This window comes from Danio rerio, chromosome 8, assembly GCF_049306965.1.
Source record: "Danio rerio strain Tuebingen ecotype United States chromosome 8, GRCz12tu, whole genome shotgun sequence".
Taxonomy (NCBI): domain Eukaryota; kingdom Metazoa; phylum Chordata; class Actinopteri; order Cypriniformes; family Danionidae; genus Danio; species Danio rerio.
The window spans coordinates 55,246,333-55,273,803 of record NC_133183.1 but is presented as its reverse complement, the minus strand read 5'-3'; the positions used below and the strand labels follow the sequence as shown (position 1 = coordinate 55,273,803).

The window sequence follows — 27,471 nt, the reverse complement described above, 5'->3', positions numbered from 1 at the left end:
ACATAGCCTAAACTCGTGGGAACATCATATTATGTCGTGGTCACTAGATCATTTTGTCGAGGTAAGGACATCCTTTTGTCGTGGCCACCAGATGCTATTATGAGGGAACGACATTCATTTCTCGTAGCCTCATCTCATCTTATTACGTAATGTTAGAGGGCGGTGTAGACTTTGGTCTGGTGAGTCTGAATCAGAAGTTGACCCACAATCTAAATCAGAAGTTGACTCAGAATCAGAAGATCCTGAATGTTCATCTTCAGTGCTGGACTCAGTTATAGATGTCTCCACAGCTTCTTGTGGTCTATTGGTAAACACAGGATAAAATCCATAAAGTTTTGATCGGCCTGACAATTCTGGCAAACAAGGGTCCCAGCTCACCCATCATAATTGAGTTGCTGGATTGGCAAGAACTTCCCGACCATTATGTAATGGTCCTGCAGCGCCATCTGTCATGCCACAGTCTGATAAAACTTTTGAAGAGCTGTGGGAACATCTTCGAGGAAATGTTTGCGCGGCATGTGATGCAGCAGGTAATTGAGGCAGCTAAGACCTGCTGCAGACGTGGAGTTCTCCACAGGGATATCAAGTTGGAGTACTTGTTAATAAACACAGACACCATGGATGTTACTCTCATTGACTTCGGCTGCGGGAACCTGTTTCACAATAAAGTATACAACACCTTTAGTTGTATGTATAGTATTAAAACTTTAGTGTCATGACGCTTAAGATGCTAAATACAGTAGAAACAAACTTTTGTAACTCAGACATGCAAATCTCCTTCCTCCAGTCACAGAGATGTACTGCCCTCCTGAATTTTTTGAAACGGGCAAGTATTATGCACGGCCAGCAACTGTGTTTTCACTAGGAGTGCTGCTGTACGCTATAGTGTGTGTGGATATATGCCGGACCACACTGATCTGGAAAAGATACAGCATTGGCTGTGGTATCTACCGTCGTTATCAAGTTTGTTAGAACTTGAAAAAAATTGTAACAATCATTCAAAAAAATTGTCTTACAAAGCCAGCTGGCTCAGATATCCATAATCAGTAAGTGTAAAGGATGTTTAAAGTAATAGTCAAAAATAGTCAAATAGTATTCCTGTCTTTCAGAATGCAGCCATAAATGCCTGTCGATCCCAGCAAGAGGATACCTCTAGAGCAGATTCTCCTCCATGACTGGTTTACAGTACCTAAGATCAACAAAACTTGTTTTAAAATGTCTAATTCTGTTTTTGTTTTTTTGTCTTTTTTGGAAAATAAATTTGATTTTGTTTTTACTTTAGATCGCATCATGAGTTGTGGAGCAGAAAGCACCCTGTCCTGGCCATGGAAGTGAAATATTTTGTTGAAAAATAAAATAGTGTTTGTCATGTTTATGTCCAATTTTTTTGCTGAACTTTGAATTAGAGTTGGTATTAAGCCTAATAAGACCACGATTAACTGGTACATGTGTGTTTATTTATGGAGAAAGCTAAAAAAAAAAACATTATTAATGGGCAGCTTTCACAAGTCAGCCCAGTAAAGTATGGGGTGCCTCAAGGATCAGTTTTAGGCCCTTTGCTGTTTACAATATATATGCTACTCCTGGAAGACATTATTAGAAGACATGGGATCAGCTTTCACTGCTATGCAGATGATACTCAATTATATATTTCAACTTGTGCGTGTCTATGCTATGTGTGCGTGAGTGTCTGTGCTATGTGTCTACACTATGTATGTGCGTGTGTCTGCACTACGTGTCTACGATATGTGTGTGTCTGCGCTGTGTTTGCAAGAACTCATCAAATACTGATTGGTAAAGTTCTTACAAAAGTATTTCTCACAAACCTTAAGTGAGATCTGCTTCCTGAGGCAGCCGAGGGCGGCGATTGAGGCATGTTGCTGACAGGCACGTGGGAATGGTGGGCGGGGATGACTAGCCTTAATTGAGTCCAGTGCCCAGTGCAAAAAAACACAGCAACAACCTTTTTCCAGCTATAATAAATACTCTGATGGGTGTTTTGAGCTGAAACTTAACAGACACATTCTGGGAACACAAAAGACTTATAAATATGAATAAAAGGGTAACCTATGTGCCATTTAAATAATCTAGCTCATGTTTATCTAACCAACCTTCTGTCTCGCTACAATTTAACCTGCTCTCTAAGATCTCAAAACTCGGCTTCTGGTAGAACCTAGAATAGCAAAGTTGAGTAAAGGAAGTTGAGCCTTCTTATTGATGGCTCCTACACTCTGGAATAGCCTTCCTGATAATGTCCGAGGTTCAGACACACTGGCAACATTTTTTTTTGCAAAGCATACACAGTGCATCACATAGCGGTATGATTCATGAATGTGCCCCACGCAGGTTTTTGCATCTCGTTTATATACACTATAAACAGCATAATCATTTCCACCTGGGCATAATCATCCCGAGGCCCTCAGGGACTATGCAGCACCACTAATTCGATCCAAGACCAGAGACGAGATGATACTAAGAGTTCCATAATCCTGGACCAGGCCGTATCCTGAGCAGCTGCTGTGGTGATCATGGAGGAGGAGGAGTGAAGAGCCCGAGACTGATTCCTGTGAGGCTCCAGGGACAGACGTGTCTTCTCTGAAGTCCAGCATTCTCCAGCCTCTGGCGCCTAGACTGCAGCTCTGCACAAAAAGTTTGGCCATAGGAGAAATGGTCATGCCCAACCTTCACTTAGGGTTTTTAATTCTTAACTTTTGCCCATTGGTGAAATTTTTTCCTCGCCGCTGTTGACACTGGCTTGCATGGTTCAGGATTTGTAGAGAAAAGTTTAAAGTGATGCTCGTGACTTTATTTGTCTTTGAAGATGGACCATGCACAGCTACATTAGAATTAAAATATATAAATAAAATATTGTTTTGTGATACAATAATGAAGTTTAAATATGGAAAAGTGCAGACAAATTCCTACACTGCTTGTTTGTTGAGGCAGAAAGAACTTCATCTGCATGCAAAACAAAAAAGCATAAAAAGAACCCAAAGCTACCAGACAACAACCACAACTGTGACAGATTGTGTGGTTTAAGCAAATAATTCAACCACTGATGAGCCTTTATTTAGGGACAGAGCAGCTCCTCTTTTATTTGGTGGCCCTACAGCAGTAAGGGTGCTTTCACACCTACACTTTTGTTTCGGAACTTGTCTCGTTTGCCCAGTTAGCGCGGTTCATTTGGCATATGTGAACAGGGCAATCGCGCTCTGTTCCGCGCCAAAGTAATCGCTCCGAGATCACTTGAATGAGGTGGTCTCGGCTCGATTGAAACAAACCCTGGAGCGGTTTGATTGGAGTTAGAAAGCGATCCGATCCGAGCGCAGTTATATCACAGTGTTTTATGGATATGTAATAGGCTTACGGCTATATGAAGAGATAATTATGAGTATGGCGGGAAATTTCGCGAGTCTCCGGATGCCCGCAAACGAGTGATGATCTCCCGGTAATCTCGCGTCTCCCTCCTGGTCCTCAAATAGGCATCGTCGCGCACCCTTCTCACCCCTCCCCACCGCGTCTCTCCTCAGACACGTCGCGCGCGCACCCTGTCAATCACCACCAAACCACCACCTCTCCTGACTGCTTAGCGGGATGCTGCAAAATAAACCCTGACACTCTGACCAACGTGAGGAGAGTTTACTCGCACGTGACTTGTTTTAGCTCTTTTGGTCCGATTAGAAACTTTGCAGTGTGAAAGCGAACCGCTCCAAGAGCAAAGAGCAAAAATGTAACAATTGTAATCTCTGTTTCGGAACAACTGAATCGATTCACATGTGCTAAAGAACCCTAAGACAGGCCTAAGCCTCCTCTATATTAGCTACAGTAGGTGAGAGTTCAAAGTGGCCATTACCGCCGGAGCTTATACCGCCGCCGTTAGAAATTGCTGCCACTCTGTTTTTAGTGTATGACTGCAGTTTGTGAATAAGCCGCCGCAAACGGACAGAAATAGCCTATACAGCAGCTTTAAATATGCTACTGTGCTTGTAAATGAGATTAAACAAATCAAAGCATTATAATTCCTTCATTAACCATTTAAAATTTGTTAACACGCTTTATTGTAAACTTGTTAAGTGCAAAAAGGAATCGTTTTGGAAAATAGAATTGAAGAAATAAAAGACAACTTAAATGAAAAAACAAACATTCAGTACAAATAAGTAGTCTTAAATAAATAAAGCGGTCCTAACCTAAATATAGAGAGATGTTCAGTGTTTGCTATTTTGATACGACTAAGAAAAGACGATTCATTTGTTTTTATTTACATGTTAGTTGTTGATTATATTTTACTATCTCATTTTATGTCTCAATTATTGTACATAATAATAAACGAATAATGAAAAATAAATGAGTTATTAAAATAGGCCTAAATAATTATTTATTTAAGGACATTGCGGCAAAACACTGAGAAACGTCAGGCGCATGGTCTAAAGAGCTTAAGTTGAATGCTACTTCATCAAAAGCATAAAAATAAATTGACCTACCTCAAGCAGATCACTAAAAGTATACTAAAAATAATTTTATTATAAAAATATTCTGTCATGCGGCGCTGCAAAAAGGGGCAGGATTAAACAAGCTTATTTGACATTTAAAAAAGCGAGCGATTGCTCCATGTTTTAAATTTCTGTCCAGAGAGGTCAGGTTTTGATCCTTGTCTCACGCAGTCAAGTCATGCAATTTCGCAGGTCAGAGTTCACAAAGCTGAATTTTGCACCGCAGCGACCAGCTAAACTTGACGCATGACCCTGCGTTTCCGGTCTGACGCGTTTGCGTGTGTATGAATGGAAGTCTATGGGAGGAAAAGCCCAGTTGGAGTGCATCTTTATACTCAGAGGGAGAGCCACTCCCAGATGCAAACAGCATGTTTGCCAGCCAATCGGGGCTGGCGTAATGGAATTGGGCTTCTGAGGAATACACAGAAGGGGCGTATCCCATGATGAGACACCAATAAATATGCTTGAAAGAGAATCCCATAGTGGCCTCTCTGTGTTAGATCAAATGTGCTTAAATGTCCAGTCTCCAGGGAAAATAGCGACATTTGAGTCAGTCTGGTTAAGACTACGAGTAGAAACCTAGAAAAGAATCAGTAAACAAATAATAACTACCATTTACTTCCACATTTTCTCAATTCATATTTAAATTATTGAGACTAAGATTGGCTAAGATTTTCCAAATGTTAATGACAAATATACAGTCTTGGGGTGCAATATTAGCTGTGATGCATTGTTGCCACACACATAAATCTTTTTTTTATAACTAATTATGTCTTAGGAACCATTTTTTTTTCTTTTTAAAACAACATCTTTTCTTATAGCATAACCTGAAAGGAAAGTTTGAGTAGCTCAGACTTGTTTTTTAGATTGTATGATCTATTCATAAATTAATTAATGAACAAATGAATCGGTTAAGCGGAATCTCATCGATCGGTAAGTTTTTTTTTTTTTTTTTTAAGATGTCAGAAGTTTTGTCTTGGTCATTACTTTTTGGTAAACTATACCTTTAATATACAAACAGAAAATGTGGGAAATATGTACACAAGGGGTGTCCAAAGTTGGTCCTGGAGGGGCGGTGTCCTGCTGACTTTAGCTCCAACTTGCTTCAACACACCTGCCTGGAAGTTTTACCTAGTAAGAGCTTGACTAGCTTGTTCAGGTGTGTTTTAATTAGGGTTGGAGCTAAACTCTCCAGGACACTCACCCTCCAGGACAGAGTGTGGACACCCCTGATGTACACAATATTCAGAACAAAATTACTTGCAATCAAAAGACTAGCAAACAAAAGTTTTTTTAAAGTGACCTCTTTAGCACCAAGCAACAGCTTGAACTTTATTGTTGAGTCTTTACTGAAATTATGTGCCATTTAATATAAAGCAACTTTGAGCCTTTCTGAGAGTTCTTTCTTAGATTTAGCATGTTCTATCTTTCTTTGTCTCTCCAGCAGAATTTCATACTGCCTATACTGTATATAATACTCAGGTCTGGACTGTGGAGACATTACACTAGCATTTCTGCATTCTTTCTCAAATCAGATTCATATTTATAAGTTTACTTTGACTTTTAATTCATTGCAGACAATAAAACAAACATTATTTAATGTGCTCCTCATGATTTTTTTAATAAACATGTATTCCAATTTTAGTTCTTGCAGCACAGTTTAAAAAAAGTAGGAACAGTAAAGCATTTACCACTTTGTAATGTTGCCATTGGTTTTCACAACACTTACAATATGTTTAGGGACTGAAGAGTAATGAAAGTGTTTTAGGTGTAATATTTTTTCATTCTTCCTGCAAAAGAAGTCTTATCTGCTTAGTATCCTCTTCCTCCATAGCCAGGATTTTGTAATGTGTGCAGAATGTGGTTTTGCATTGTCTTGTTGAAATATATGCATGGGCATCTTTGGAAAAGAAGGTAGCATATCCGCTTGTTAAGGGTGACATCACGTAAAGCGGCTTCCGGGTCCAAGCGCTCTATTCAACTGAATGGGGAGACTCATAAAATGCTAATAATAAACGTTTACAAAGCGATTTAATTCTTTCGAAAATCACGATTGCAATATATATGTCCATGCCTAATATCCAATAGCCAGAAAGTGATTCATTTTTTTATAAATTGTTACAATTTTAGCATTTGTTAAGCAGCAAGCCCAGAGATTGTTGTGTACACTATGACTTTATATAAAATTACGTTTTTGCGTGATAGGAATAAAAAGTGATCATAAACTAATGATTATAACGAAACAGTATTACTTGCGTCACCACTTAACAAGCGGATTGTTTTTTAAAATCTGAACGCACTTTTCAGTTTTAAAGGTGGGATCACAGAAGAACGAATAATCTTCTTGATGCAATGCTGCCTGAGAGATCGGAATCATGGTGATTGACTTTAGGTTAACACCCCTGTCCTTTACGCTGTTTGGAGGTGAAATATCCAAACATCTTTCTATCTTTCTTTGAGTAACATTGTTTTTAAACATTTCATTAATTTTCTCATGTATTTGCTGGCAAACTGGCGATCCTCTGCCTATCTATGCTCCTAAAGGACTAGACCAGGGATGGGCAAACTCAGGCCTGGAGGGCCGGTGACCTGCACAGTTTAGCTCCAACACTAATCAAACACACCTGAACAAGCTAATCAGTGTCTTTAAGATCACTAGAATACTACAAGCAGGTTTGTTTGATTAGAGTTGGAGCTAAACTGTGCAGGACACTGGCCCTCCAGAACCGAGTTTGCCCACCCCTGGACAAGACCTTTTTTAGATACTGCCTTTGAATCAAATCATAATTACAATCACCTGTTGATATCATCGGTCTCAAATCACATCATCATTTAACCAATTTACTTGATTACTAGCCCTAAACTGCTCCTATCCCAACTTTTCTTAGGAATGTGTTGCAGGTCTGAATGACAAGAAAGGATGCATATTTACAAATTAAATTAAGTTGACCAGACAAACTTGAAATACAAGTAAATTTGGAAATCACTACTTACTTTCTTTTATTTGTGTTATTCATACTGTCTCAACTTTTTCTGATTTGGGGTTGTAATAGCTAGCATGTTGTAGCGTGGCTCTTAATCATGTGCACAAGTTCTTTTTACGGCCTACATTTTAACCTTTCAATTACAGCAGTTTTAATGACTTAAACATGGATATTGTCCTGGATTTCAATTCAATTCAGCTTTATTTGTATAGCGCTTTTACAATGTAGATTGTGTCAAAGCAGCTTCACATAAATGGTCATAGTAACTGGAACAGTGTGGTTCAGTAACTGGAACAGTGTAGTTCAGTTTTTAGTGTTTAAGTTCAGTTCAGTTTAGCTCAGTTCAGTGTGATTTAATCATTACTGAGAGTTCAAACACTGAAGAGCCAATTCATCGATGCGTAGCTCTACCAATTCTGAACCATGCGAGGCAGTGGCGACAGCGGAGAGGGAAAAAAAACTTCACCTGATGGGAGTGAAGAAAAAAAACCTTGAGAGAACCAGACTCAGTTGGGCACGACCATTTTAATTTCTCCGCTGGCCAAAAGTCTAGTGCAGAACTTCATTCGTCGTGGTTTAGGCTGGAAGATGGCCTCAGCGAAGACTCGTCTGTCCCTGGAGCGTCGCTGGAATCAGACTCATGTTCTCCACTCCCCACCACCATCAGCGCAGCAGCAGCTCAGGATATGGCCTGGTCCCGGATATGGAATCCTTGGGAATATCACGTCGCTGGTCTTGGATCCAATCAGTGACTCCGCATAATCTGAGGACCTCGGGATGAGTATCCCCAGGTGAAAATAGAGAATAAAGAAAATAATTAGCGTAGCTGCTGTTCATAGTGTATATAAGCAAGATGTAGGAGCCAGTGTGGAACCCGCTTGGTGATGCATTGAGTGTATGCTTTACTAAACAGATAGGTCTTTAATCTAGTTTTGAACTGGGAGAGTGTGTCTGAGCCTCGGACGTTATCAGGAAGGCTATTCCAGAGTGTAGGAGCCATGAAAGAGAAGGCTCGACCTCCTTTACTTGATTTTGCTATTCTAGGTACTACCAGAAGCCCTGAATTTTGAGATCTTAAAGAGCGAGTTGGTTTGTAGCGAGACAGAAGGTTGGTTAGATAAACAGGAGCTAGATTATTTAGAGCTTTATAGGTGAGAAGTAATATTTTAAATTCAATACGAAACTTAACAGGCAGCCAGTGTAAGGAGGATAAAATTGGGGTTATATGATCATATTTTCTAGACCTGGTCAGAACTCTGGCTGCTGCATTTTGTACTAATTGAAGTTTGTTAATAGAGGATGCTGGGCAGCCAGCAAATAGAGCATTACAGTAATCCAGTCTCGAAGTCATAAAAGCATGGACTAGCTTTTCTGCATCTGAGACGGATAGCATATTTCGTAATTTAGCGATATTTCTCAGATGAAAGAAGGCAGTTTTTGTGACATGGGATATATGGTTTTTAAAAGTTAGATTGCTGTCAAATATGACACCCAGATCTTTTATATTAGAGCTAAAGCTAACTTTGTATCCTTCTAATTGTAAATTGAGTTGCGAGATCTGCTGTGTGCAAGATTTAGGCCCAATAAGTAACAATTCTGTTTTATCGGAGTTTAAGAGAAGAAAATTGTCAGTCATCCAGTCTTTGATGTCTTTGAAACACTCAGTTAGTTTAGAAAGTTCAGACGTCTCGTCAGGTTTAGTTGAAATATATAATTGAGTATCATCTGCATAGCAGTGAAAGCTGATCCCATGTCTTCTAATAATGTCTCCCAGAGGTAGCATGTAAATTGTAAACAGTAAAGGGCCTAACACTGATCCTTGAGGCACCCCATACTTTACTGGGCAGATTTGTGAAGGCTGTCCATTAAGATTCACAAACTGGTAGCGGTCAGTTAAGTATGACTTAAACCATTGTAGAGCCTGTCCCTGGACACCTGTAGACTTTAAGCGATTTATGAGGATATTGTGGTCAATGGTATCAAATGCCGCACTAAGATCGAGTAAAACTAATAGCGAGACGCACCCTCGGTCAGCAGCTAAGAGTAAATCATTGGTTATTTTCACTAATGCGGTTTCTGTACTGTGGTGAGCCCTGAAACCTGACTGAAACACTTCAAAAATATTGTTCGTCTGCAGAAAAGAGCATAATTGAGTGGAACAACTTTTTCTAGTATTTTAGACATAAATGGAAGATTTGAAATAGGCCTATAGTTAGCTAAGTTGTTGGTGTCTAGTTGAGGTTTCTTAATAATAGGCTTAATAACAGCTAGCTTGTAAGAGTTTGGAACATGGCCTATAGATAAAGAAGAGTTGATAATGTTAAGAAGAGGTTCTCCTATAGCAGGTAGCAGCTCTTTCAGTAATTTTGTTGGAATTGAGTCCAGCATACACGTAGCTGGTTTAGAGCTATTTATAATTTTTACTAACTCTTCATGTTCTATGATTTTGAAGCAGTGTAGGTTATTATTATGATTTAATGAGATATTTACAGGATTTGGAGTATAAGCCGGTGCAGAAAGTTTGGCATCTCCTATTTTCTGTCTAAAGCCTTCTATTTTATTACTGAAAAAATTCATGAAGTCATCACTACTAATTTGCGGTGGAGTAGTTTGTTCCAAGGATGACCGATTATTAGCTAATTTAGAGATGGTGTTAAATAAAAATCTAGGATTGTTATGATTATTTTCTATCAGTTTGCGCAGGTGCTCGGTCCTGGCAGATTTTAGAGCCCTCCTATAGCTGGACATACTGTCTTTGTACGCAATTCTAAAGACCTCTAAATTAGTTTTTTTCCATTTACGTTCCAGGGCGCGGGTTGCTGTTTTGAGCGCACGAGTATGACTATTAAACCATGGTATAGTTTTAATCTCTCTAGCCTTTTTTAATTTGATGGGTGCCACAGTATTTAGTGTGCTAGTAAAGATGGCATCCATACTGCTGGTTACTACATCAAGATCATTTGAGTTTGCGGGTGCATTACGAAATAGAGAGAGATCAGGTAAGTTATTGATAAATTCATCTTTAGTTGAGGGAACAATAGTTCTACCAGGGCGGAGTATTGGAGCGGGTTTGCTGATTTCAGGTAAACACAGCTTATATAGTAAGAGGTAGTGATCTGTAATATCATCACTTTGTGGTATAATGTCTACGTCAATAACCTCAATTCCATAAGACAGAATTAGATCTAATGTATGCTTTAAGCGATGGGTTGGACCCACAACGTTTTGCTTTATCCCAAGTGAGTGTATTAAATCCATAAACGCGAGCCCTAATGTATCATTAGCGTCATCTATGTGGATGTTAAAGTCACCTACAATTAGCATTTTATCAGTTTTGACTAGTAAGTCAGAAATAAAATCAGAAAATTCTTTTAGAAATTTAACATAGGGTCCTGGGGGTCTATATATGGTGATTAAAGCGAGAGATAACATAGGTTTTTGTATAGTATCTGGAAGCTGAACATTAAGCGATAATACTTCAAAGGAGCTAAACATAAGTCCGTTTCTCTGTTTAATATTAAGGAAATCACTAAAGATTGATGCAACTCCACCACCACGACCAGTTTGACGAGCCTCCTGTTTATATAAGAATCCTGGAGGAGTTGCTTCATTTAAGCTAATATAGTCATTTTGTTTCAGCCAGGTTTCAGTGAGACAGAGTGCATTAAGATTGTTTTCTGTTATTATTTCATTAATGATAAGTGCTTTAGGTGCAAGTGACCTGATGTTTAGGAGACCAAGTTTTACGAAATTTGTATTTTCACTTTCTACGGGTTTTTCTGGTTTGATTCTTACTAGATTTTTTCTGGAGCACACAGTAAGTTTATTTCTTAATCTAATAATACGAGGAACAGACACAGTCTCTATAGGATTCGCCAGATATGCGTTACTGATGTTTAAGTGGGGTGAACAAGAGTCTAGGTGGCTATAGTGTGAATTTTTACCTGCTAGTCAGATGGTGCGAAGTAGTCTGGAGATGTTGTCCGACAGGAGTTCAGCTCCGGCTCGACTGTGGTGCAGGCCGTCAGGACGGAAGAGCCTAGGACGCTCCCAGAAAAGATTCCAGTTATTAGCAAAGAGCAATTTTTGTTCTTTACACAATGTTATTAGCCATTCATTCAGAGCTAAAAGTCTACTGAACCTTTCATTTCCTCGGCGGTAGGTAGGAAGCGGCCCAGAAACGATGATCTGCGTGGCGGGCGAGGTGCGTCGAACCGTCTCGATCAGGCTCCTGAAGTCCTTCTTCAGGATCTCCGACTGCCGGAGCCCGGTGTCGTTTGTCCCCACGTGGAGGACAACGGCACCAGGGCTCTCGGCAGCGCCCAGGAGGGTTGGAATCTGTGTAGAAATATTTCTCACACGGGCACCAGGAAAGCAGAAAGTACGTACTTTATTACCTTTTGAGGAGGCGGCACGGACGTGACGAACGATCGAGTCACCGATGATGGCCACATCGGGACCCGACTCGCGGAGAGGGGAGAAGTGGTTCTCCGTGGAGATCTCGAACACAGGAGGAGACGTTCTGCCCCGGGATCTGGTAAGCACCTTGCGCGGCTGCACCCAGGCGCCGTGGTAGCCGGGTGTCGGCGTGAACGACGCCTGGCTGAGCCGCGCCCCGGGTGCGCTGGGCCTGGACAGAGAAGGACGCGGGGTTGAGGTAGAGGGAATGATGTGGTTGTAATTTCCACGTACCTTAGGTGATGAGACGGCCTTAGCATTAGGTACAACACGAAGTTGTTCCCGTAGCAGCGACCTTCTCACCACCAGCGCGCGAATCTGGGACTCCACTTCTTCCAGCTCCAGCTCCAACGCCTCCATCGATGCTTCTCCTGCACACAAGGACAGAGACGGAAGCGACATTTTACGGGGTAAAGAGCAAAGCCAGTAAGTCAAACATGTATGAGAAAAGAGGTCGGTAGCTTTAGCTGACCAGCGGCGCTAGCAGGCTAAAGCTACAAACAACAGGCGGATGCTCGAGGGACAGACCGTTTTTAAAGCAGTTTTGTTTGTATAAATGTATTAAGGGTTTGGTCACCCTGAGTAGGAGAGACAAATACTTAGCGAATGAGGAAGAATTTTATGATTAAGATTTAAATTGCGAGTAAATAGCAAGTCCAAACTTCAAGCGCACACAGTGTGTGACCGAACGGAGACAGTGAAGCCAGTGACCTGAAGGATTTCCTTCATGTAATACCCTAATTATATAAAGAAACCAGAATCCTCTCTATATTGCTTAGCTAGTTTGGTTAAAGGACTATCTTTTGTAATATTGTTCAAAGGAATAAATCAGTATTCATAATTTACCACACAGGGTAACATGATGGGTTCTGCAAATGAAGCCAATGTCCACTCCAGTGAAGAAAATAAAGTACTCTTTTATTAGTAAAATATATTCCAGTGAAAAAGTGAACAAAATACAAATAACAGAAACAAAAGAGGTGCTCTGTTAAGGGCCGTCTTGTCCCTGTATGGATAGAGTAGGAGTCTGGTTCGCATTGCCAGCAATAACTCAGACTTGTTTCCAGTGCTTGTTGGACTCCAGCAGGGCTGCCCTTTGTCACAAATTGTTTATAATTTTTATGGACAGAATTTCAAAGCGCAGGCTTGTGCTGGAGGGGGTCCGGCTCGGGACCACAGGATTTCATCTCTGTTATTCGCAGACAATGTTGTTCTGTTGGCTTAAACGAACAAAGACTTTCAGCATGCACTGAGGCGGTTTATTGCCAAGTGTGACACAGGTGGCATGAGAATCAGCACCTAGTCTGAGGCCAGGTGGTTTGCCATCTCTAGGTTGAAGGAAAGTTCTTACCCCAGGTGGAGGAGTTCAAGTATCTTGGGCTGCGTCCGCAACCGCATACTTCCATACTATACAATACTCTAAAATCAGTATATTCTGGAAGCACAGAAATTGGAGATTTTTGTAGGTGGTGGTTTGATGTCGGGGACACGCCAACGCCTTTTCTTTGGAGGTAGAGTTCCTGGAAATCTGGGACACGCAGATTTCTGGAGGTGGTGGTCTTGAAGCTATGGTTTCAGACGCCTTAGAAAAAGCACTGTGAATCCAATTACCAAATCCTTGCTTGATCACGCAGCAAAAGTTCTGAGGTCTAGGACAGAACCCCGCAAACCACCATGAACCACACTTTTACCACTCTTTCTCTTTGTTTAAGAAAATGTATTTTAATACTTTCTCTGGAAGGCTGGATTGAAATGATGTCACCTTTCAAATCCAGCATTGTGATTGGATAATCCTGTGAGTTGGTCACTGGGAGGTGTCAAAATGTTTTCTGATCCATGTGTCTTCGCATCTAAAACGAGGTTGAATGTTAATTGGATCAAGAAGCTCTTTTGCAAGTTCTGGGCTCTTAACACCTTTGTCTTACAGATAAACAAAAGACAGATGGCCACTGTCTCAATTGCCACTTTCTGATAAGCTTAAGAAAAGGGTCAGAGTTTAGTGTTATCTCTGCAGCATTTGTTTATATTGAAAAAATAATTTCCACAAGTTAATTTCCACAAGTTCCTGGCTTTACCGCTGATCACTACACTGCCAGTGCTAAATCATTTGCCGTCGGTACTCAGGGTAGGGTTTTATAGTCCCCAAATTTTAGAGCTGTAGGCTTTGCTAAGCTTACTATGTAAAAGCCAATGTCTCCCTTTGCAATGAACTTTGAGTGTCTTACATTCAGAGATGTTGTTTAAGTTCACACAGTTACATTACACATGAACTAAGTTTTAAAATATATCGTAGTGGACTACCCCTTTAAGTTTAAACAGGATTTCAATAGGTTGGCTTTCACAAGCCAGCCTCATAAACATAATAATAAATACCAGCTAAGGATGCTCAGGATGTCTTACATTAGCCTTATAAATGTAAGCTGCTCAGAATCTTTAAGTACTGAAAGGCATTGTTTGGCTCAACCAATCATGTCAGCACTTGCAGATGACCAGAAGAGGAAGAGTAAATAAATAATTTATTCATTTGAAAATCATCTGAAATGCCAACAAACTTGCATCATTTAAAATCAGATAACCAACAGTTTAGAATTGTTTAATTTCTGATTAACTCGTTTTACATTATATGGTAATAAGCCTTGCCTTGTGCTGCTACTGTGTTCTCCATGTGTGTCAATATTGCTCTTTAGTTTTTAATCACTGTGTTAAGAGCTTTTCATGGGGTAGCCACCTTGTTCCTCTTAAAGTAGTGGGCTTCCATACCTTTTGTTCTAGCACATTTCCCACGACATTTCCAAGCTTTAGGAGAAAATGATACTGCTTATATAGCCCTTTCAGCATATCTGTCACCTGCAATAAGCAATTTTTTGTTAGGCTGTATGTTAATTGTTAGAAGAAAAAGATGAAACAAAATGTGATTAAGTAGCATTACCTACTCTCTTTATTTTTACATGAGCATTGATTGTATCAACAGCAGCAAGCTCTAATATATGTCTTTAACAGTGGATTTTAATATTGCGTGGAACATCCTGCCTCAGCAATGTTGCAACACCTCCATGCTTTCCCACAATTACAGCTGCTCCGTCTGACCCAAATCCAACCAACCATTCTGTCTAGACGAAAAGATCTGGGGCCTCATGTACGAAGACTTGCGTGGAAATCTTACTAAAACATTGCGTACGCACGAAGCTGTAAATGTGCGTACGCAGAAAAAAATTCAGATGTATGAAACACTGCGTACGCCGAATCTCACGCATATTCTTTTGTACATCTGAATGAACGTGAAACTGAGCGCAACATGCACGAGCACAAAACCCCTCCCTGCCTCCTCCCCCTTATGAATATGCTAATGACTATGCTAATGGCAAAACCCAACGAAAAAGCAACGGCAAAAGCAAGCAAAAAGAGAAACTTTGAACAGAATGTGAAATGGAGGTGCTGCTTTCGGAGGTAGACCGGAGAAAAGCGGTGTTATTTGCAAGTTTGTTCTCCGGAATTAACAACAAAAGAAAAAAATAGAGTGGGAGTTTAGCTGATACGGTTAACACAGTTGGGTCTGAACATCGCACTGAGTGCATTTAAAAAAGAAATAGTGTGGTTTATAACTGAAAAATGTTGCAGTTGCCTAAGCGGTCTCAGTGGCGCACCTCATAAGAAGCATGAGATCATGTACAGACATATTCGAGCGTCAACTCGGCTCGAATCCAGCGTCTGATAAATTCTTTATTCTTTTTTCCCCCGCTACATATCAGATTTTGCCCACTATTTATCAAGAGAGAGACAAGTAGGAATCATCAATAAGTTTGTGCATCATATTTTATTTGCACATTTATTGAATGGAAATGTTTCTGATTCACGCATGCAAATTCATCTTCAGATAGTGTCTTTATAGCAATGTGTGTGCGGTAGATTGCTCAGATTACATTGGGAAAACAGGCGACTGCTGCAATTTGCGCTTTAATGTTTAGCTGGTCAACTGTATGGTATGGAAATCTTACATACCTACTATATGAACCCGTCTCATACAGCTGCCATTGCAAGGATCAGACACTTTGTAGAGAAGAATTTAACACAACTGCCTCTAGGAGTCGCCAATGGAAATAAAACAGACACGCACAAAAAATGTGCGTACGCCTGCCAGAAAGCTGCCGTGAACCTGCACACATTCCCACGTTCAGTTCATTGTTAGTAAATCCAAACGTGAGCGATTCTGAGCGTGAAACCTGGCGTACGCAAAGTTTTTGTGCGTACGCAGCGTTGATACATGAGGCCCCTGCTTTCTGAAGTGCTGAAGACAAGATGTCGCTAACATTGTATCATTACAACACATTTATAATAATAAATTATTTATATTCCACACCACAGGCCGCTTTTCTAAGACCGAAAGCGCTTACATTTCATTTATTTATTTATTGCCATGTCAGCTACTAAGGCTATTTTCATGGCAAGAGCTTTTCAGTAATTAACAAACATCAACAGTAAAAAAATAAATAATTGAATATACAGTTTAAAGTTTATATAATATACAGTTTTAAATAAGATTTTTTCCGGTAAAAACATGTTTAAAATTCTAATACTTTTTCTGGTGTCACTTTGTTAAAAATGTCCTTAAGAGAGTTCTCATCATAAAAAGTCTTTCTGGAGTCATTAAAAGCAGAGCAGTCCAGTAAACTGTTTTACGGTCCATGGGGTTTTACAGTGTAAACATTGGGTAGGGTCTTCATCTTTGAGTAAAAAGTTGTGTTAATCTTGTATGTCCAATATGACATCTGGTAAAAATGACTTGATCAGCACGTTTCTTAAAATGTCTTATACCTCTGTGTGTAATTTCAGGCTGGATTTCATGTAATTTATTGTTTTCCAGAGTATCCCACTCCTCTTGCCACTTGTTTAAAATGTAATTGTTAATAAAAGGTCTCATCTCTGATGGAGAAGTTTGACATTCGTTCACAGCTTGTTTTAGAACAGCTTTTGCAGCTCGTTCATTCCCTGAAAGTCCAACATGTCCTGGTATCCAGCAAAAAATGATATGGTAAAATTAGTTTTATAGGTGGTGAACTTTAGTTAAAATATTTTCATTCAAGGGATGATCACCATCACCATCTGAAGATTCCATCTGTTGAAGGCATGATTGAGAGTCTGTAAAAATAATCCGAAAGCGCTTACAAGACAGTAAAAAACAACAAAGCACAGTAAAACAATAAAAAATATATTCAATATTAATAATTCAATAAAAATGTGTGGCTGATATGACAGCAACACGTGAGATAAGAAAAGTAAAGAAAGCCTATGTAATGGAGTTGCAATGTGTGTGTGGAGTGTGCAAGTGTATGAATGAATACAAATGAACTATGGTTACTGAGCCATGGCAAACAACGTCGATCTGCACAGGTCCACCTTTTCATGCGAATTCCAGACCCCTTTGCACACAATGGCTAGTGAAGTTGCCTGGTCACCATGTCCACAATAACTTCCACACCTCAGTCTTTGTCTTCACACACTCAATCGTTGAAATCAACAGCTCTCCGCCTTTATACCTTTCTTCTCCTCTTTTTTCAATCCTTCACCACCAAACACACGGACCGAAACCAAAAAAAAAAAAAAACTCCCTTCTCTGGCCTTTTCTGCCTCTTTTATCATCTCCTATTCTTTACCCGACCTTCCTCTTCTTCCCGACCCCGGAAGTATTGTCTGAAAAGCTGTAGGAAGGACAGGTCGGAGCAGCGCCCCCTAGTGGCACTTGAAAAAAATGAAAGCATCACATCTCGCCACAGTGTCTTTAAATAATTTGCCATAGTTTTCCTCATACGCTGTTGATTATTCCAACCAACCAGGTTAATCAATGTGTTGTTTTAACCCTTATAGCAGATAAAACCTTGTGTATGTGTCTGAAATGTATGATGTCTGGTACTAAATAAAATCTAGTGACATTTGCAATACATTGGTGTAAATAAAAAATTTGAGGTTCAAACAGTAACCCAGAACGACAGCCACTCACGAGCAAGTGAATTTCAAAGACGACACCAAAGCGAGTCAACAGCCAATACGGAGTGCCATGCTTTCCCAAGGCCAGCCTGGCGAGGTAAACTCAAGACTTCCAGCAAATTTGCAAAAATGTCTTTTGCTGATCTGGTGGAGATTGATCTTTAGCAGTTAAAGATAAGCCAAATCTCTGCTGTTGTGGTCTCTCAGGTGTGAGTCTAAAATCTAGTAAGAAGTACTAGAATTAATTTGGGATGGTTGTCAACTCATTTTGCATCCTCTGAACTGCCTCTGTGTGTATGTGTGTGTGCATCTGATTGTTGCTTGCTTATTAAGTAGTTTATGTATCGTAGTGTAGCTCAATAAATCTTTGTTCTCATTTTGTAAGAACTGTGTTCGTGTTTAGGTGCTTCCAAGTCATTGCTTCGAACTGTAGATTTTTGTTAACATGCTAAAAGTTGACCCAATACTTTGTTATTATTGTTGGCCATGGAAATAATATAAACAAGATTGGTAAAATTACGATGTCTTCTATTTGCTAGACAAATGGTTGATAAAGTGTGAATCTTTTAACCTGATTTAGTCTGACTCAATTGAGTTGATTCAGATTTCGAGATCTGATTAATTGAAATGAGCTGATAAATTCCTAATCAATCTTTTAACGTAGGTTGATCCCCTACATAATAAACTTCCAAATGTTTTTGAAAACATCTAAATCGGTTGATTTTTATCAGTTCTGCTCAAAATTTTGGGGCCCAGATCTAAGTGGATTTGATTGTTAAAAACAAGTAAATGAGAAAACACTTGCTGTGGGACTGTAACATCTCTGACCTCTGTGGTTCCCCACGATCGCCACCAGAGGTCATCATCACCGGACTACTAATTCAGTTTCACTACATATCCCAGCATCCCTTCCGTTTGATTACCCTGCCAGCTGGAAGCCATCTCATTGACTATTTATACTCCCTCTCCGCTACTACTCTTTGCGAAGTCTTGTTTTGCCCCGCATACAATTCTAAGCGGTTTTCTCTGTTAGTGATCTGATTCTGTGTTTTGACCCCGGACTGTTTTTCCCGTTTCCTTGATTGTTGATGCCGCCTGCCTTTTGTGACCCTCTGCTCAGTTTAACGGAACATTCTCTCTGCTGTATGCCGCCTGTCTCAACCAATCGCCTGCCCACGGACTCTGAGTTAAGTTTCTCCTTCGCCATCCTTGTTTGTTGTTGTCTGATTCTGCCTGTACGACCATTCTGTTGTGATTCAATAAAGCTGCAAATGGATCCTCAATCTCCCGATGCTCCTTTACAGGGACCTTGGCCATTTTAATTTTTAACATCTCCACATTGCTCTTTATTTACATTGACCTTACATTGAATTTAGCCATATTGGCTGAAATAATAGCTTAAAGCTGCCAAGCATAGCTCCAGCAGATTACATAGCTTCTTTACAAAATACAATCATGACTAGTTTGTGCTTTGCTATTGACGATGAGTCATCAAAAAAAAAAAAAAAAAAAAACACAAAACATTACAAAACATGTTCATTCCAAGTTGTCTTTGTTCCCCACAAAGTTGATCCAAATGTGCAGCAAGTTGCTCAAAAGGTTGCATTGTCCACAGTGTAATTATTTTTGTGGTACTGCAACTCTCTCTGGCCAGTCAACCATTGCTGCCCCTTGCACTTGTGATGTAGACTGTTCTTGTTCAGTCGGTGCATTAGTTCCAACTGCTGGCATCCTCACATAGGTCCCTGGTCTGTCTAAGTATTGCAGATATTACATGTTTAAGATGTTAAATAATTAAATGGATGAAACAGAACAATCATTTGGTCTACTGATGCTGGATGAATGAGAAAACACAGCCGTTGTAAAAGGAATCAAAAAGTATTTATTTAAATATCTAATTAAACAAAGAACAATGTAGTGTTGCCAAAACAAAGAAATAAATAGCAATAAAAAAAACGATCTAACTAAACCCTAACCCACTAAACTGACTGATCAAAGAAAAATGCAGAAACAACCGTAATCTTCAGCACATAGCTTAACTAAACTTCATAACTCCCAAACATAATTACACATATGGCAACACCGCATTAAATAACTAAAAAATAATTATACTAAGCTGCTCACTTTACTATAATTCTAGTAAAGTACACACTGTTAGCCACTAGCAAAACAAGAATCCAATTCTCATAAATATCGTTCAAATTCTCACTAGACAATAAACTGAGCAGCACAAGTTTATCTAATAAATCAATCTCTCAATAAAGAGAAAACTAACATACAGCAATCGCAGTCAAACCAAGCGAAATCAGCAAATCAGAAAACAAACAACAAAACACCACAAAACATATGAAATGTAACACAGAACATAATGCAGTCCCATTTTGACTGCATCATCCACACCCCTGTTTGCTCTGTAGGCAAACTAAAGAGAGTCCAGTGAGGGTTCAGTGATGTCCTTCAGGTGGGCCAGCACCAGTTTTTCAAAGGACTTCATGACCACAGATGTCAGCTCCACCGGTCTGTAGTCATTGAGTCCTGTAAGTTTGGGTTTCTTTGGGATAGGGATGATGGTGGAGCGTTTGAGGCAGGAGGGCACTTCACACAGCTCCAGTGATCTGTTAAATATCAGGGTGAAGATTGGGGCCAGTTGGTCAGCACAGGATTTTAAACAGGCTGGTTTTATAAAATCTGGGCCTGGTGCTTTTTTTCTGTTCTGTTTCCGGAAGACCTGATGCATGTCTGTTACAAACCCCTGATGTTAGTCTAGGGTGTGGGGTTTGACATTTATTTAATTAAAATATATTTATATAAACAGTGAATGAGTGGAAAGACAACCAAAGTAATGCCAGAAAATGTGTGCTTTTATTTACAATACCAAAGTGAACAACAACAACGAATTAATCAAAAATAAAGAAAAAGTAAGTAAAGCAAAAATATACTATTTACAATATGTACAACACTGAAACAAATAAAGACGGGAAAAACAAGAGAGCTGGCAGAAGGGACGCGGGCGGCGCTAAAGAAATGAAAAGAACAAAACCCAAACTAAATCTAACTTCCCAGAAGCATCTAGCTAACTAACTATGTGAAAACAGTATAATTAACACACGAAGATCTTCCGAGTCCTAACTATCTACAGTCCTGAGTGTTGCAAAATGTATGTCACGTGACCTTCTTACCTGTCCGCTTCGTCCAAGCCTCGTAAACAACGATAAACTAAGAACAATGTACGAATAACGGACGGATAACGTGCACACAGAAACAAGCAACAACAAAACACAGTTAGACGGGGTTATTTCTAAACGCACGCGGTAAATACAAAAAAAAGCGACGAAACAGCGAAAGAGACAAATGCAAGCAAGAAAGCAAGAACGAGCGAGTGGTCTGGCGCGCGCTTTTAACACGGGTGGTCTTTGCTCATTGGATGTGACGTAAGAGTGACGTAACCGGGGAGGAATGACTGACAGCTGAATGGACCAATGAACAGAACCTGAGAATACATGAGAGCAGATACGGGAGAACAGAGCGAGAAAGAGAGAGGGAAAAAACACAGAGAAAACAGAGCACAAAAACACAAATACATAACAATGTCTTCTTCACTGAACTGAAGTGTAGGTATGGAGGGGGTGGAGGTGTTAATGGTGGTGTGAAGAGCAGTTCAGAGTGGGTGTGGGGGGTAAAAAACTCATTCAAGTCACTTGCAAGTCGTTCGTTGTCCAGTAGTTTGTGATGTTTTTTAAACTTTTCCTCATGGATGCTGAGTCGCTGGAAGAGAACTGACTCCTTTGTTTTTAGGAATAGTTCCTTTTTGTGACTCAGTGTGTATTTGGCCTGCTTACACAAGGCCACATCCCCATTCCTGTAAGCAACCTCCTTGGCTTGACGTAGCTGTCTAAGTTTTACAATGAACCAAGGTTTGTCATTGTTGTATGCGAGTTGAGTCCTGGTAGGAATGCACATGTCTTCACAGAAACTGATATAAGATATTACAGTCTCTGTGTGCTCATGCAGATCGTTTGCAGCAGCTTCAAAAACACTCCAGTCAGTAAGGTCGAAACAGGCTTGTAGATCCTGCTCTGTTAGTGGATCAGAAAACATCAGAAAACCAGATGTTGCTTTCCTTTGTTTTAGTTTGTTTAAATAAATGTTTGTTTGGCTGCATCTGGATCCGCACCTTTGATTTTTCCTTGCTTGATGCCAGACGTGACAGAACTACTGACTAACCATGGTTACAGCAGCCAAAATCGACCCAGTAGGTGCTCTTTGTGCCATATTTCAAAACGGTTGCTCGTTGGAAAAAAATGTGGAGGAATTCATTCAGTTTAGCCGCCTTCTTCCCCAGAGTGAGACGATGTTAAAGACTTGTTTTGGAGCAGTTTAGATGCCCACATTATGTTAAGCCTTCCAGAAGAAGACTCTACAGACTTACACAGCTACAGAATCAACACCTAACCCCTCAGCCCACGCCTTCATGTGTTTTCACTCACTGGAGGGGGTAGGCAGGTCTGTGACCAGTGCTCTTTGGCTGCAGGACCGTATGGCTGCCCGCCCTCATCGGACTATATCCACATCCCCTGTTGCGATGTCATGTCTATGTCTGTGTTTATGTGCTTGACTGCTGGGGCTTTTTTATCTCCCTGCTCTCACACTGCCCTAATTCAAGAGCAAGGTGAGAGGGAGTTTTTTTTCCTGCCTCCTTCTCCTAAAATGTATCTTACTTCCTTTTGCTAAATGCTACCTCCTGTGACCTGTCTTCCCCTGAAAATAGTGATGTTTGTGTATGGTCGGGGAGGTTCAATTTCACTATACGGAAGTGTATGTGATAAATAAAGGCCTGATTGATTGACCTCCAGGCTGATCGGCTCCTCTCCTATCCAAATTTTGCGATTATTAATGACAGGGTGTATCGAGTGACCCAAAACACTCAAACAAAGGAACATACAACCCAATTATTAGTACCAAAGAGCCGTCGGGAAATGCTTTTCCAGGCGGTTCACTCTAATCCCATGAACGGACATTTAGGTCAAGTAGCCACTATAAATAGCCTCATGACCCAATTCTTTTGGCCGGGCATTCACGGTGATGTCAGCACATGGTGCACTGCATGCCAAGAATGTCAACTGGTGAACCCACCGGCCACCCCAAAAGCACCACTGCGCTCTTTACCAATTATGGGGAGAGATCCACAAGTGGGCACCGCTTTGCATTAGTCCTAGTGGATTATGCAACGCAGTACCCGGAAGCAGTAGCGCTCTGTAACATCTCGGCAAATAGTGTTGCGGAAACTCTGTTAAGCATGTTCACATTTTATTTCAATACGAGTGCAACATATTAACATTTTAAGAGACTTTAACATTTCTGTCCCGATTTGCATAAAATTTGCCTATGCAAATTCAGCTGCCTCGGACAAAGCCCCATAAACCCATGTTTCAAGGAAGTTAGCTTTTAATTGGTCAACTTTCCATAGAGGGTGGATCCGAACCCACTCTATAAAGCTTAGGACCAAAGCTATGCCTCTTCCTCTACTCTCTCTCGCTCTCTCTTTGAACCACAACTCTTGAACCTCCCTCTCTCTCTCTCTCCCGGCTCTAAAGCTCTCTGTTCTGAAACTCCCTGCAACGTTTTCAAGCTCTTCAACCTCTTCAAACTCGCTGCAACTTCTTCAGAAAGAACTCTTCTCTCTGCAGCTCTCTGCTCTGAAACCTCTTCATCTGCAACGACCTAAGAACGAGACCTAAGCAGAGAAACCTCCAAATAAGCAGGTGGAGACCCAGACAGAAAGGGTTAATCGCACAGCTCGGACATTTCACATCCCCGACACCTTCTTTTCTTTATTTTTCTATCAAGAGTCTAGTTAAGTTTAGTGCGTCGTAAATCAATAGTCCTGACAACTAGCCCTTTTTGCCGCTTCAAACTTGAAACTATGGACTCCCCCCACTTCAGGTCTCACGAGGAACAAAGGAACAACCATCCGAACCACGTGCTCAACAACGGAAGCTCTGACATCACGGACAGACCGCAAGTATCCACTCTCTTCCAACATCTAAACTGGTGTGAACTAAATTCAACCCTAAAAAGACAATAGAAGGGTGAATTTGATTATGTTTGGTTCGCTTGGTTTGTTCTTACAAACTCCGAGGTTCGCCCATCATTACATCCTCTCAACTTTTTACTTTACCTTGTTTACTCTTGTCAGAGTGCACTTGTCACTCTGATCTGGGATCAGAGAATGAAAGCCGGAATGGGACAAGCACTCTGGTCACTGGAGGTGATCATCTTTTGCCTGCGCAGCTCACCAACATCCGACACCTTCAAACCAAGTTTACAGATGTGTTTTCCCCCCTAACCAGGTGCACCAACTTAATTCAGCACCACATTGAGACCGAACTGGGCATGGTCCTTAGGACCCGACCGTATCGCTTGCCTGAACACAAAAAATGTGGTTCGGGAAGAATTGAGAAAAATGCTGGAAATGGGTGTAGTAGAAGAATCCCGCAGTGACTGGGCCAGTCCGATCGTTTTGGTACCCAAGACAGATGGGTCGGTCCAGTTCTGTGTGGATTACCGCTAATTAAATGCTGTGTCGAAATTTGATGCATATCCAATGCTGCAAGTTGACAAGTTTCTTGACCGGTTAGGGGCTGCTCACTATTATTCAACATTTTTATCTGACAAAGGGGTATTGGCAGATCCCCGTATCTCATTTACCCGTGAAAAAATGACCTTCAATATGCCGTTTGGCTTACACCAATTCGTGACGCTTCCTTTTGGGATGTTCAGGGCACCGGCCATGTTCCCTCGCTTGATGGATAAAACACTGGCCCGTCACTTGGCATATGCTGCTGCTTATCTGGATGATATAATTATATACAGTAATGATTGGCAGAGGTATATGCAACATGTGCGGGCGGTGTTAGCGGCGCTGAGGCGGGCTTGACTTACAGCCAACCCAAGGAAGTTCGCGATTGGGCATGTGGAGGTGAGGTATCTGGGCTTCCACTTGGGTCATGGGCAGGTGCAGCCCCAAATTGATAAAACTGCAGCCATTGCAACCTGTCCAAGACTAAAAAGGAGGTAGAACAGTTTTTGCATCTAGCGGGATATAACAGACAGCTTATGCCAAATTATTCGGACCTCGTTAACTCGCTGACTGACCTTACTAAAAAGGGGGAACCAGATACCATCCAATAGTTGAAGCCGTGCCAACAGGCCTTCACCAAGATTAAGGCTGCACTTTGCGGGGGGCCGCTATTGCATACTCCTAACCTTGCTCTCCCCTTTCTTTTACAAACAGATGCGTCTAATTGAATCTGTGGGCGGTTCTCTCCCATAAGCTTGAGGGTGCTGCAGGCCGGACGGTTGCACAACCTAAGACAGGTGGGGGTATGTGGTGGGGACAGTGTGGCCGAATAGAAATAATTAATAACACCTGTTTTCTCTAGTGATTGGGCCAGAGAGACACCTTCTTTAGGGTGCGAGAGAGATCAGTCGGGAGAGAGAGCTGAGCAACTACCAGCACATTTGAGCCTTGTGCTTAAAACACTGAAAAATAATAACATTTTCACTTACCTGATCTCCGACTCTGTCTTCTTCTTCCCACAACAAAGAACCTTTCTACATTAAGATTTTTCTTTACTTTCTAAAACACTGTTGTTCTTCATTGACGGTATGTTCGTTATGTATAACATGTATCCTAATTATATTGTATATTTTGTTGGTCAGTTATCTACAACATAAACAAGAAGAACGAATAACATCTGAGGTGAAGCACTTTAAAACAAGTTTACTATATGTTTTAGTGCCAAAACAAGCCATTAAACTGTGAGATAAAATTGGTTAAAACACCGGCGGAAATAATCACGATCTGCGCATAACAGGGTTTTTTATGCGTCCCTCAAAAGGCGATGTCAAGAGTGTAAACTGCACACACTTGATTATGTGATGCATGCTCACATCTCACAGCACAAAGCATAACTAAACTTTAAATGTCCATGCCCAATCAGTCATCGATAACAAGCTCTGGGATGAGTTCTTGCGAGTTAAGCTGAGCTTAGATGAGTAAGCTATCATTAACCAGGTGGAGGAGGCTAACAGCAGCGCAGCATGGACAGGATTCATCATGTCAGAGAGACAGACAGAAAAAGGAGAGAGAGAGAAAGGTTCTGAAGAACTGGATTGGAGAGGCATGTCATTAATATGCTTTATTCATTCATTCATTCATTCACTTTGTTGTCGGCTTAGTCCCTTTATTAATTCGGGGTCGCCACAGCAGAATGAACCGCCAACTTATCCAGCATGTTTTTTACGCAGCGGATGCCCTGCCGCAACCCATCTCTGGGAAACATTCACACACACACTCATACACTACGGACAATTTAGCCTACCCAATTCACCTGTACCACATGTCTTTGGACTGTGGGGAAAACCGGAGCACCCGGAGGAAACCCACGTGAAGGCAGGGAAAACATGCAAATTCCACACAGAAACACCAACTGAGCCGAGGTTCGAACCAGCAACCGAGCGACCTTCTTGCTGTGAGGCGACAGCACTACCTACTGCGCCACTGCCTCGCCCTAAAATGCTTTATACGTTTGTAAAAGTTATGTATTAAAAATACCCTTTAAAAAAAAAAAAAAAAAAAAAAAATATATATATATATATATATATATATATATATATATATATATATATATATATATATGTATGTATGTTTTATTAGTATTTTTTTCCAATGCTTTGAAAAATAAGTTACATTTTTGTATACTATTAATATATACATGTACAATATATAATTTATTTAAATATGTGGGCAAGAAATTATAGATTAATTGTATAAAAAAATTATTATATTATTATTTCAACTATAGGGGTGCGGCCAGGTAGGGGTCCTTACAAGACAGTGTGCCCAGGGGCCCCTGAGTTCTTAATCCGGTCCTGTTGATTAGTGACTTTAAAGTATACTTTTTTACTTTATTAATTAATATATCAAGTAAATAAGGTATATGCAAAGCTAGTGTTTCATATATTTTTATAAATACACCTGAATAATTTTTTTTTCTTTTCCAGATTTGATCAAGGACCAACAACAAAAATAATCAAAGTCATTGGACTGCATGAAACTGATGAGGAGCTCACACTCTTGCTTGAAGATTTCAGTGAGCTGAAAGCTTCAGCTAAACTCTTTGAACTGTCAGGAGATGAACTCATCTCCCAACTGCCGTTTATTGCAGAAGTAACTGAGCAATTGGGGAAAGCCATCGAAATCAAAAGGATGACATTTAATGAAGTGTAGTTTGAGTTTCCCTTGAAAGTGATTTCAATGACTTTCCCCAATTGCTTAGTTCAGCCAGTTCAGAGGGCATGTCATGTTTTTCAGTTTCTGACAAATGTAATTGTTAATTTATATTTAGCAGTTTTTCAGTATGTAATATATTACACTTATGTATCACTTTTCAATAAAGTTGTATCAGTTAAGGTTTGTTTATGCATCAGTTAACATGAATTAAGAATAAACAACACATCTGCAACAACTAAAACATTGATTTGTTTAGTTAACA

The 27,471-nt window shown here is 40.4% G+C and overlaps 1 protein-coding gene and 1 long non-coding RNA gene across 20 annotated transcripts in view; one reads left to right on the top strand and one right to left on the bottom strand.

The window, feature by feature from the left end:
* LOC141375921 (uncharacterized) overlaps positions 1-27,471 on the bottom strand; it is a 39,399-nt gene that overhangs the window by 6,599 nt on the left and 5,329 nt on the right. The window contains exons 1-5 of one of the 19 annotated variants that reach the window (XM_073911151.1): positions 17,327-17,601; positions 14,693-14,779; positions 12,236-12,303; positions 11,616-12,104; positions 7,465-11,513 (exon numbers count right to left, since the gene is read on the bottom strand). In XM_073911151.1, coding sequence (XP_073767252.1) covers positions 11,426-11,513; positions 11,616-12,104; positions 12,236-12,303; positions 14,693-14,770 — 723 coding nt within the window. In that variant the 5' untranslated portion in view covers positions 14,771-14,779; positions 17,327-17,601 and the 3' untranslated portion in view covers positions 7,465-11,425. Of the gene's footprint in view, positions 1-7,464; positions 12,304-12,404; positions 12,632-14,692; positions 14,826-17,288; positions 17,613-27,471 lie in introns of those variants that run through there. The other 18 variants (XM_073911150.1, XM_073911144.1, XM_073911142.1 and 15 more) reach the window with 18 other exon arrangements.
* LOC141375924 (uncharacterized) lies at positions 20,860-27,392 on the top strand. Its single transcript, XR_012384745.1, has 3 exons — positions 20,860-25,291; positions 26,981-27,146; positions 27,256-27,392. It is a non-coding gene; the product is annotated as an uncharacterized lncRNA (long non-coding RNA).